This window comes from Lupinus angustifolius, unplaced genomic scaffold, assembly GCF_001865875.1.
Source record: "Lupinus angustifolius cultivar Tanjil unplaced genomic scaffold, LupAngTanjil_v1.0 Scaffold_41_39, whole genome shotgun sequence".
In the NCBI taxonomy this organism is placed as follows: domain Eukaryota; kingdom Viridiplantae; phylum Streptophyta; class Magnoliopsida; order Fabales; family Fabaceae; genus Lupinus; species Lupinus angustifolius.
In genome coordinates this window covers 1-12,009 of record NW_017721406.1, presented here as the reverse complement: position 1 = coordinate 12,009, position 12,009 = coordinate 1, and the positions used below count along the sequence as shown (strand labels likewise).

General features: G+C 39.1%; 1 protein-coding gene across 1 annotated transcript; it reads right to left on the bottom strand.

The window, feature by feature from the left end:
* Window positions 1-1,774: 1,774 nt before the first annotated feature.
* Window positions 1,775-3,100, bottom strand: LOC109338767. Its single transcript, XM_019576073.1, has one exon. It carries the CDS (start codon window positions 3,098-3,100, stop codon window positions 1,775-1,777), a length of 1,326 nt encoding a protein of 441 aa, XP_019431618.1.
* Between the last annotated feature and the right edge of the window lie 8,909 nt (window positions 3,101-12,009).

The window sequence follows — 12,009 nt, the reverse complement described above, 5'->3', positions numbered from 1 at the left end:
CCGTCATGACACTTGGGTGGTAGACTGTTCCCTAGACGACGGACCGATTGTTCCCGAGGCATTTGGTACTGGTGAGTTTGGACAAGATATCTGCTCAGGCGTTGCTTTCACGGGGCACATGCTGAATGGTCGCTTCATCGAAGTCGGCCATGAGCTCTTTCACTTTGAGCAGATACTTCCCGAGGAGGGTGTTCTTGGTTTTATACGCACTGTAATTTGAGACACAACTAATTGAGAATCCCTGCAAATTATTACCTTATGGGCGCCCACTTCTTTTGCTAGCTGTAGTCCGGCGATGCAAGCCTCATACTCTGCCTGATTGTTGGATGTTGGAAATGTGAAAGTGAGGGAATGTTTAATGGTTACTCCTTGTCCATCTTCCAGTAGAATCCCAGCCCCGCTGCCTCTCAGGTTAGAAGATCCATCGACGAAGATAGTCCATACCTGTTCCGGATCGCCCTCTGGAGCGGCCAGCTCAGCCACGAAGTCAGATAGGACCTGGCTCTTGATGGCCGTGCGAGGTTCAAAACAGATGTCAAATTGAGAGAGCTCTATTGACCATGTGATCATCCGCCCATCCAACTCTGGCTTATGCAAAATTTGCCTGATTGGCTGATTGGTTCTGACAATTGTTGTATGAGATTGGAAGGTCTTTAGGGCATACCTTATTGAGATCCGTGTAGTCCACGCACATCCGCCACTTCCCTGATGGTTTCTTCACCAACACAACATTTGCCGACCACGTGGTGTAGGTGACTTCGCGGATGAAACCCGCCTCTAGCAACTCGGCCACTTTCAAAGCGACTTCTTTTGTCCTGTCCGCCCCCATTTTTCGCCTTCTTTGCGCCACCGGTTTAGCACCTTGTTTTGTTGTCAGTCGATGGCAGGCAAATGAAGGGTCTATACCAGTCATATATGTCGCTGACCAGGCGAAGAGGTCCTGGTTTGCCTTCAACGATGTCTCCAGCCGCAACCTTTGGCTTGGCGGGAGGGAACTGCCAAGGTACACTACCTGTCCTGGGGATTGGCCCAACTGTAGAGTTGTTTTTCCCCTTCTGGTTGTGGTCGAAAGTCTCCTTCATCTGCTCGGGCGTCCAATTCTACCATGTGCATGCCCCGAGGTCTTTTGGAGAGGGGGTGTGTTGTTTGTTGAAGTGGGGGCGAAGGCTCATCTGGTAGCAACTGCGAGCCGAGTGCTGGTCTCCTTTTACTGTGCAGACTTGGAGGCTGATCGAGAGGAACTTCATGCATAGATGGGGCGTAGAGACGATTGCTCCAAGCGTGTTCAAAGTTGGCCTGCCGATTATGGCGTTGTATGCTGAATCGCACTAGATGACCAAGAACTTTGTTTGGACAGTCCTACTCATGGGGTGGTCGCCGATTGTGAGCCAAATCTCTACATATCCCCTGGGAGTGATTCCTTGACCGGAAAACCCGACCAGCTGTCCATCATAAGGTAGGAGGTCGCGGTTCCGGAGCTCCATTTTTTCAAATAGATCCTGAAAAATAACGTCAGCCTGGGGGTGATTCCCTGACCGGAAAACCCGACCAGCTGTCCATCATAAGGTAGGAGGTCGCGGTCCCGGAGCTCCATTTTTTCAAATAGATCCTGAAAAATAACGTCAGCCGAGCTACCCTGATCAATGAACAGGCGACTAACCTTTTTGTTGTTGAGTTTGGCGGTGATGACGAGGGGGTCATCATGCCCTTGGACGACACCTTCGTAATCACGGTCGTCGAAAGTAATGGGGGGAGCGGATCTGTAGTTCAGCCTCTATTGGGAATTTCTGGCAGCGACGTGCATAACCTCCCGTACATATTTTTTCTGGGCGGTCCTAGAGGTACCCCCAACAGCAAAACCTCCTGAGATAGTGTTGATATCAACTGGGCTCCTTGGCCTCCGGTTGTCTGTCCGGTGCCTATCCGCCTGAGGTCGTGGGGTAGGGCGCCGTTGTTGAAATTGTGGGGGGGACCGCCTTCTTGGAGGTTCTGGTCGACGACGTTGTGGTGATCGTCGATGTTGCTCCAGGCCTGCGATGAATCGCTGTAAATGACCAGCCTGTATGAGATCTTCGATGGTATCCCGGAGTTGGGTGCAGTCATTGGTCAAGTGGCTGAACATACTGTGATAGTCACAATATTTGGATCGGTCTTGCGGGCCTGACTTGGTAGGGCGGAGGTGTGGGAGTTGGACGAGGTGAGTGGAGAGGACTTCTTGCAGAATTCGTGAACGACTGGCGTTCAGGGGGGTATAGGTGGAGTATTTGGCCTTTTTGGTTAGTGAGGGCAGGTCGCGGGGTAGGTCGTGTGGTCTTGGTCGTTTGGTTTCCCATGAGGGGTGATGTGTTTGGGGCTCGGTATGGGTGTGTATGTGGTGGGTTTCTTCTAGATTGATGAATTGTTGGGCCTTGGAACAGAGGTCCTCCATGGTGAGGTCGGTGTATTTGGCCAATTCTGTGCGGAAAAGACCTTCTTGAAGTCCCATAACGAGGACATGCATTGCTACCTTGGGGCTTATGGTACGCACCTTCATGGCCTCGGTATTAAACCGATCCAGATATACCCGGATGGATTCATTGGATCCCTGGTGAATGCCAGACAGCGTATATGATGACCTTGGTTGCTCCTTGCTTGCCGTGAACCTTGTGTTGAAGGCCGAAGCGAGAGTTCCCCAATTGTTGATGCTGTTTGGAGCCAGGCGGGTGAACCATTGGAGGGCCGCCTTTTTCGCCTTTTTAAGAGTCAGGGGGAAAGCCCTGCACATGATGGGGTTGGTCTCCCCATGGAATAACATAGAAGCCTCGAAGGCGTCAAGGTGATCTTGTGGGTGCGCCGTTCCATCATATTGGCCCGTGTTTGTGGGGCGATTGAATTGGGAGGGTAATGGGTAAGCCATGATGGCAGGTGTAAAAGGATGTCTAGCACCACAAGAATGGTGCGGGGTTGGTTGGGATGGTGGGCGGGACTCGCTCACTGACTCCTCACGGTTACTTTCGTGAACAGGGCGTTCCGAGTGATCTTCAGGGTATATTTTGGATTGGCGGAGTTCTTGTATTACGTCGGTTTGTTGCTGGATGAGCCGCTCCTGGCGCTCCAGCATCTGGAGGAGGTGTTGGGTGGTTGGCTGTTGTTCTGGAGTGGTATGGTGGCTTCAGCTGGCTTGATGGGATGGTTGTCTTGGTGGGGGAAGAGTACTTGGGGCAGGGTCGACTTGGCTGGTAGATAGAGCTCGGTTTCTGGTGGTTACCATGGTGTGTGTTTTTCCCACAGACGGCGCCAATGTTCTTTACTAGAACACAAAGGTATGGACAATGGTTGATCAGCTGTTGAGGAATGAGAAGAGGATAGTCGTCGACGTAGCAAGATGAGGTAAGAGAGCTGGACCCGCCGGTGGAGGTACCTGAAAAGGTTCTCCAATGATCAAGTCAGTGTATGAGCTAAGTGAATGGGAATATGAGAATAATGAAGATAGATAGTAGTAGAGTGAGTAATGTTAAAGAGTAAAGAGATTAAGATACTTCCTGTTGGTAGAGATCCCTATTTATAGAAGGGAGAGTTGACTTTGGGCTCTTGGTAGGTGGTGCGACCCGTGGCCGACCAAAGGTATTGTCGGGGGCTGCTTTTCCCGTGTGAGGCGGTCTGCTAGGACCATACACTGTGCCACTCTTGTCTTTTAGCCTGTGGTTGGTTTGGTAGCCGTTCTGCAGCTTGTCTGCCGTGCTGGCAGGTGGGTTGGTGAGGTACTGAAGGCATGCTGTCTCCTAGGTCAACTCTGGTGGTCCCAAAACGCGGGGCCCACCTCGGCGACCAGATATGTGACTCTTCGGTTCGCCGGGTATGAACAGTTGCCCCCAGTCTGCCAGGATGCTGGGCGAGCATGTTCGGAGACTCTATCTGAGCTTCGCTTGGTTTGGATGCGGGATCCACCTCGACGACCAAGCATGTGACTCTTCGGTTCGCCGGGTAGGAACAATCTGTATTATTGTTGTAGGGGAAAGATAAAAAATGCATCATTATATAAAAGCATCAGTTATGGTTCCTATATTCAGGAGAAATGTGCAAAATATATTCGATTTTTTGGTATTGTTGGCACCAAGAAGGATTTCTAATAGACATCTGAATCATATTACAATCAACACTCCTTATATAACATGAGCTTTAAAATATCAACGTATAAAAAATGAATTTTAAGTGTGAAATGGAACATAGAAAAGGTATTGGAAAAAAAGAATAGCAAACTAAAGGATGACTATAAGTCAGCTATGTATTTCATTCCTATTGAGCCACGGTACATTTTGGAATTTGAGAATAAAAAAGCAGATAAATAAGTTTAAATTTTAATTAAATAAATTAGCCTTTTTATAATATAAGCTAAAAAATGACCCAAAAAAAATCCAATAACAAAAATAGTTAAAAGTGCAAGATTTGTTTCCTCAAGATATCATTTTGATATTATTTGTGAAAAATGATTGATTTAGAGGACTACATTAGTTAAATAGACTGATTTATCTGTTTCATGCTCAAAATAACTAAGTCGAACTGATTCATGCCAGTTATGGTTCATAGGTGATTAAATGAGGAACTCAAACAAGTTCGGTGTTCATTTTAGGTTGGATTAAACGATTTCAATAGAAATTAATAACACTATATTTATTACAACTTACACACTTAACTTCGAGTCTTAAATCCATCACTGTATAGGGAAGAATTTTAAGATATTTTTTAGTTTTCCAATCAAAATATTGTCGTGCTTAAAGAAGGTTTTGCATTCCTAAAGTTTCCATCCATCCATGATTAAGAAATATTTTCTAGATCTCTATATGTTCTTTCAGTTTTGCATGTACAGGGAGAGTATTTATTCATTTACCCTTCGTTATGTTGCCTAGAGAAGGGAGGACATAAATTGAAGGGAAAAAAGTTATAGAGAATATGGATTTCTCTTATTTGTTTGAGAAAAGAGTAAAGAAGGAGAGAAATAAAATGTATATGGGATTATTAAAGTTCTTTCTCTCTGTATGTGAGGAGAAAATGAGAGGGAAATTGATGACAAAATTAATCTCTTTAACCACTCTTTACATATATTATTATTGAGGAGGAATTCACTTACTTCATAAGTAAGTTGAAAAATCCCACTTCATATCTTAGTTATTTATTCTATGAAAACCTAATAGTTCAAATCTATTGAGTAATTCAAATCATGTAAATCATTAGATTTTTATAGAATAAATGACTAAAATGTGAGTAAGTTTTTTTCACTTACTCTTGGAGTAAGTAGATCTCCTATCTTATTATTTATTGACACACCTGTTTTCAATCATTATTTTTTTTTTATATTTTCTTACTCAATAAATATTTTGTAAAATTACAATGATATATATAATTTTGACTATAAATTTTAAATTTATAATTCTTCAATTTTTAATTAGTAATAACATTTTTTCATATTTTTTTAGTGTATAGATATTTTTGTTATTTAAAAAATTATATATACATTTTCTCTTTTTTCTCTCATACCAAATAATACAAAAATCTACTCTTTTTTTTTATCATAAATTTTATTCTCACCTCTCTCTTCCCTCATTTTCTATTCCTCAACCAAACAAAATATTAAGCTAGTTAGCTTTGAGCAATTGAAAACTTGTTCCGTGTGGGTGCTATATATATTTTCATTTCTGCTAACTCAACAATTTCTTCATAAATCTTGTTTGTAGAAAAGATGATGAATCTTTGAGTAAATTGTAACTTTGGTCACTAATCTTGTAAGTATCCAATCACTTTAGTTCCAATAGTACTGATATTCCACTTTTGTCCTTAACTGTAAAATGTTTATTACTTTGTAAAAAGTTTAGATATTCAGATATATAACTATCATAACTAACACAGGTGATATGATATTATTATTTAAACAGGTACATATATTTATATCCAACTATCAAACATATACTATGGTGCATGATGTGAGTGGTTAATTTATACGATAGCATCATCCCCACTTAATCTCATTCTCTTATGCAATGCATGTGGATTCTATCATTGCACTTTGTTCTCCCTTATTAATCCCCGCTTACAACACTCCATTTTCAATTCACATACAGCATCACCCCAGAAAGCATTCAGGAGTACCCTAGCTAAGGCTTTATAGTGTGTGGTAGTTGGAGATGCCATGGAATGACGTAATTGTTGATTTATGAATTGTATAGCTGAGGTCAGGTCATGTGTTTATGAAGTATAGTAGCTTGCCAACCAGTTTTCTGTATAGTGTTGGATCTGCACAAGAATCTTCATCTTGTTGGTGGAGCTTAGATGTTCTCGCCATATGAGTTGAGGCAGGTATGGAGGAAATAAATCCAGTGTCTAAGAGTATGTCTAAGGCAATTTTCTTTGACAAACTGTGGTGTCTTTGCTAGATTTGACAACTTCCAAACCAATGAAGTATTTTAAAGGTCCAAGATCCTTAATTTTAAAAAAGTTCATTGAAATGGTGTTTGACAAAAGGAAATCTCTGACTTATATGTGCCAAGAGATAGTCATGTATACTTCTTCATGTATAAAACATTATTGGTGTCAAGTTGATGAAAGGACCAATGATGGGAAGATGTAATGGCTATGAGAAGTCTCATGGTGGTAAGTTTAACCACTAGAGCAAAGGTGCCATATAAGTTTAGCCAATTAATTTGGGTATTACCCTTGACAACTAATCTTGCCTTGTATATTTCAATGATTTCATCGGAGTTGTATTTGATTTTATATACGTATTTTGTCCCGTTGGCAACTTTATTAGAAGATAAATCAACTATAGACCAAGTGTTGCTCAATTCATGAGCATTGAGTTCATTTTTCATAGCCTTAATCCAGTGAGGGAATTAATGGTGATAGACAATTCGAGATGAAGTTACCTAGGGGATAAGCAATGATAGACAATTCATTTATCATAGCCTTAATCCAGTGAGGAGGTATGACTAAATGTGTAGGGGATGTTTGTGTTAAAGGTGTAGGGGAATTGGAGCATCAAATAAAAGGATTTTAATGGTTGAGAGGAGCAAGATCGTGATCTTAGGGTAAGAAGTCAAGGTTGTTATCAATAGTGAGATGTGAATTAGGAAGGATAGATGAGGTGCTATGGTCAGTAGTGTAGGAAAAAAGGTGTTCATGAAAGACTACATGTCTAAATAGGAATATAGCTCTTGTTTGTAAGTCAAGTAAAAACTAACCTTTGAGGCCTAATTGGATTCCCATAAAAGACACATTTCCTTGTCATTAGGTCAAGTTTTTTCCTCTGAGTGCTCACGGTGCACACAAAACAAAGACTTTCAAAGACTTCTAAATCAACTAGAGAGGGTTCCTCGTTGTGTAAAGGGGCATACAAAGACTTGTCAGTTAAGATAATACTAGGAAATATATTGATTAAGTGTATAACATATTTAACAACATAATTACAGAAAGGTTTGGGCAAGTTGGATTGAAAAGGAATGGATCTAGTAACATTCAACAAACAATTATGTTTTCTCTCAACTATTGAGTTTTGTTGCGGGGTTTCAACACAACTTGTCTCGTGTATAATGCCTAGGTTTGGATATAAGGTAGGCATGTGAAATTCAACATCATTATTAGTTCTTGTGATCTTCATGATTTTGTCAAATTGTGTCTGCATAAGTTTAACAAAACTATGGACAAGTCCACGAGTTTTGGCCTTTTATTTCATTAAGAAAAGCCATGTATGTTAACTAAAATCATAAATAATAGTTAGAAAGTATCTATAACCATGTATAAAGGGAAAAACTATATATTCCCATATATCCATATGCACAAGTTCAAAGGGAAAATGGGTCATCTCCATTTCCTTCGGAAAGGACAGTTTAAGCAATATAACAAAAATCACAAGTCATAGAAGAATCAAATTGCACAAAAGAAAAACTCAGAGATAGTATGTAAAATCTTGTTGGAAGGATATCCAAGTCTAGACCGCCATATACCAAAATAGGATATACAAGCCATTCAATGCATCAATATGTCCAATCATCTTCATGGTAATCATATCCTGAATAAGGTAATGAGAACTATCAAATCAAACTGAAATTTAATTATTTTGTATGCTTATGAATATATATCAAATTATAGTAAAAGGCAGGTAAATATAACACATTATGAAGAATAAGGTGAGCAGAGAGTTACAATTCCTGATTGTTTGGCAATTATTGTGGACCCATTTGGGAGCTTTATACTTATGGGTTTAATAAATTGCAAATTGTCAAAGTTAAGGAGGAAATGACTCACATGGCCAATAGCTCCAGTGTCTAGTATCCAATAAGAGATATTATATGGGATATGGTTGTGAGGAGGATCAGTTTGTGCATAGCATCCTTCTCCATTGGTTTGGCTCAACTAGTTAATATTGTTCTTGGAAAGATTGACCTCTACTTATTGGATCAGTGTTATGAGTTAAGCATATTGTTCTACATTGAATTGTAAACCAGGTTGATAGACTTTATTTGTGGCATCTCCAAATTGATGAGAATCAGTAATGTAATTCACAATTCCTCCATTGGTCTTTGATTTATTGTAGTTTGTTGGAAACCCATGCTTGAAGTAATAAGTATCTGTTGTGTACCTCTCTCTCCCACAATGAATGCAAACTTTGATAGAAGTTGTCATTGGATTAAATCCTCTTCCTCTCCCTCTTCGGATTGATGAATTTTTCTTGCTAGATGCAAGCTTCCAAGGTTGTTCTTGATCTCGTGCATTGAACAAAGTCCTTGGCTCAATCAGGTTTTGTCCAACCAATTGTCTCTCAGCTTGAACAACAAGTGAGAAAACCTTGTTTGTTAAGGGTAATGGTTCCATTAGCATAATTTGTGATTTGGTGGTTTAAAATTGACCACTTAATCCTTTCAATAAACAAATCATAAATTCTCATTCTTTGTGATCTTTGATACTCTTAATAAGATTACATCTGCAACGTATATCACAAAAGCGTGATGGTGTAGGTCTCAAAAATTCTAACTCCTCCAACATGATTTTCAAAGTGGTCAAGTAACTCAATATATCTCTTCCTTCCTACTTAATGGAATGGATCTCTTTCAGAAAATCAGAGATCTTAAAGTAGTCTCCTTCTGAAAATCTCCCTTTTAGATCTTGCCATAGATCTTGTGCACAATGAATATTCACGATTCTCTATGAAATTTGTGGAGTGAGGGGTATTGTGATCCAAGACACAACCATTTTATTACATTTGTCCTATATATCATGAAGTGAAGAATTGCGTGATGATTCATCAAAAACATAATTTGCCATTCTACATCTCAAGAAACATAATTATATTGATCTTAAGGGACAAACTTTAAAGTGTTGTTAATTTGATTGAATTTCTCAATCAGGTAATGAAGAAAGATTGAGGTGAATGAAGAAGTAGATGAAAAGAAATGGAAAAAGGAGGAGTCTTCCTTGAATGATGATTGGTATTGGCGAGTGTTGGAACTTGGTTGTGGGTGTGAAATCTAAAAAACTGTCAAGTCCCACATAGAAGAATTTTGAAAGAAAACAACTCACAAATCCTTCATTGGCGAGATGAGGAGCATGGAAAAAAATCTCATGTTATAAATAGAAATCTCTTATCTTCATATTTTCTCGCCCCAAGTTGAATGCGCTTTCATTCAACATTTTCTTTATCTCTCATATTTTCCACTGATGCATTTCCGGAAAACTTCTCCCCCTTTCTTTTCGTGGTACTAAGAATTAGCACGGGTAGCCATACTGTGAGCATTTCGAGAACTGACACTGGTAGTCAGTATTGAGGGAAATGAATTGGCAAAGGTAGCCATATTCTGGGCATTTCGAGAACTGACACTAGTAGTCAGTATTGTGGGAAAAGAATTGGCACGAGCAGCCATATTGTGGGAATTTCGAGAGCTGGCACTGTTAGCCATATTGTGGGAATTTCGAGAATTGACATTTGTAGCCATATTGTGGTGGGTGTATTCGGGATCGGTTCTTACATTACAGTAAGAATTCGATAACAGAGATCTGGGCTGTTTTATCTTGGGGACGGCGTGGTTGCTTGCACATTTTTGGCACTGCCACAAAACGTCTTAAAGAGAGCGTCCTGACTGTGACTCAGCTACAAAGTATTATTTCGTGCCATTTAGAATTGTTGTAAGCTACAGTAACAACAATTTTAAGATGTTTCTACTGCAATGACATTCATAGATAATATTACTGGATCGAACAACTATGACCTGAACAAACCCTTTCGGTTTGATGGGACAAAGTTCAAACGTTAGTAACATAAGATGAAATTTTTCCTCAATATGAGAGAAGTTGCACACGTTTTAAAAATCAATATCCTAATGCTGCTGGAGAAAGCTGGAAAAAAAGGAAAAGGATAAACTAGCTATTAATATAGATCTCTAGAATGAAAATGATTAATTTTATGAATTTCATTTTGAATGAGTTGTCAGATGATCTCAATAATTACTACAACCCATATATGTCTGCTAAATTAATTTGGTATGCACTTGAGAAATAAAGGAATATGACAATGAGGAAGTTAAGATAAATATATATATATATATGTGATGTTACCACTACCTCAAGTATCATATGACTGATGATAAATCAGTAGAGTCTCAGTCCAATGAGATAAAGAGAATTTCTCATGAAATTATTTATGAAGGTATGCCCCTAGAGTTTTAAACTCGTAAGTAGAGCCTATGAATGTGTATTCATCGGGTATGATGTAAACAGTATTGCGTATAGGTATTATGACTTTAACACAAAAATGATCATTGAGTCTAACGATGCTGACTTCAAAGAGAAGAAATTCCTTTTTAAATTGAGGAATAGTGGGGGCACTTCAACTAGTCACATACTTGTGATTAGAGATAATGATAAAAAATAGAAAGGTTTGAAATAGAACCTAGAAGAAGTAAGAGAGCAAGAACTACAAGAGAGTATAAACTTGATTATATGGTCTATATATTGAAGGAGAATCCATTAAATCTGCAAGAAGTTTTGAATTCTTTGGATGTTGATTTGTGACGAGAAGCCATAAATGATGAGATGAACTATCTAGAGTCTAACAAGAAATAGACTATGTTAGCTCAATCCACTATGGAAGTTGAGATGATAACATTAACAACAACGAATGAAAAAGCAAGTTAACTGAGAAGTTTGCTTGTAGAGATTCCCCTATGGGAAAAACATATACCAGCTGTGTTGATCCATTGTAATAGTACCGTAACTATTGCAAAAAAATGAGAACTGATAAGTGTGAAATTATACTACATTTGCGTTGCATTTAACTTGCATTTTAGGACATAATTAAGACTTTAGGATTGTTTTTAGTTTTTATTTCTCTTTGTTTAGGTTGAGTGAGTGTTTTTAGATATGTTGTGCAGTTTGAATGGGTTAAAGCAAAAAAGAGTAGATACTAGGTGCAAGAAGATTGAATTCAATGTTGAGGCTATGCGAAGAACAATTGGAGGATCAAAAGAAGTAATAGATGTTATATTATATTCCTATTTTTTAGATTTGTTTTGTTGGGCTTAGCCCATTATTTTGCATTTAGGATAAATAAGGGTTCTCCCTCAATGATTTTACAATTATTTTGTACATTACAATTCTCTAATTTAGAATTGGGGATTCTCTTCTACATCATGAGTGAGTAATTCCTTTTGTTTCTAGGATTGGGGATATGCCATTTTACATTCAATAAATACTTGTTCTTACTTCCATTTCATTGAGTGTTGTGATTTGAATCATTAAACTGAGTTTTATTCGTGTGAGTTGTCTGGCCAACAAATTACACATCTTAGATACATTGGGGAAGGACCGAGAGGTGAACCCAACTATCCGACCACTCAATTATTCAAACTGGAATCCTAATTCACGAGAGTAGTATTAGGATTCTCGGGAATTTCTAGAATTCACCTTGGGTTGCTACGAGGCGATTGGATAGAAATGTTAGGTATCAGTGGTTACAATACACCTAGAAGGGGGGGGGGGGTTGAATAG

What these genes read in the sequence shown, in the direction of transcription:
- LOC109338767 (XM_019576073.1), bottom strand. Translation starts at nt 3,100, where the DNA reads ATGCTGGAGCGCCAGGAGCGGCTCATCCAGCAACAAACCGACGTAATA.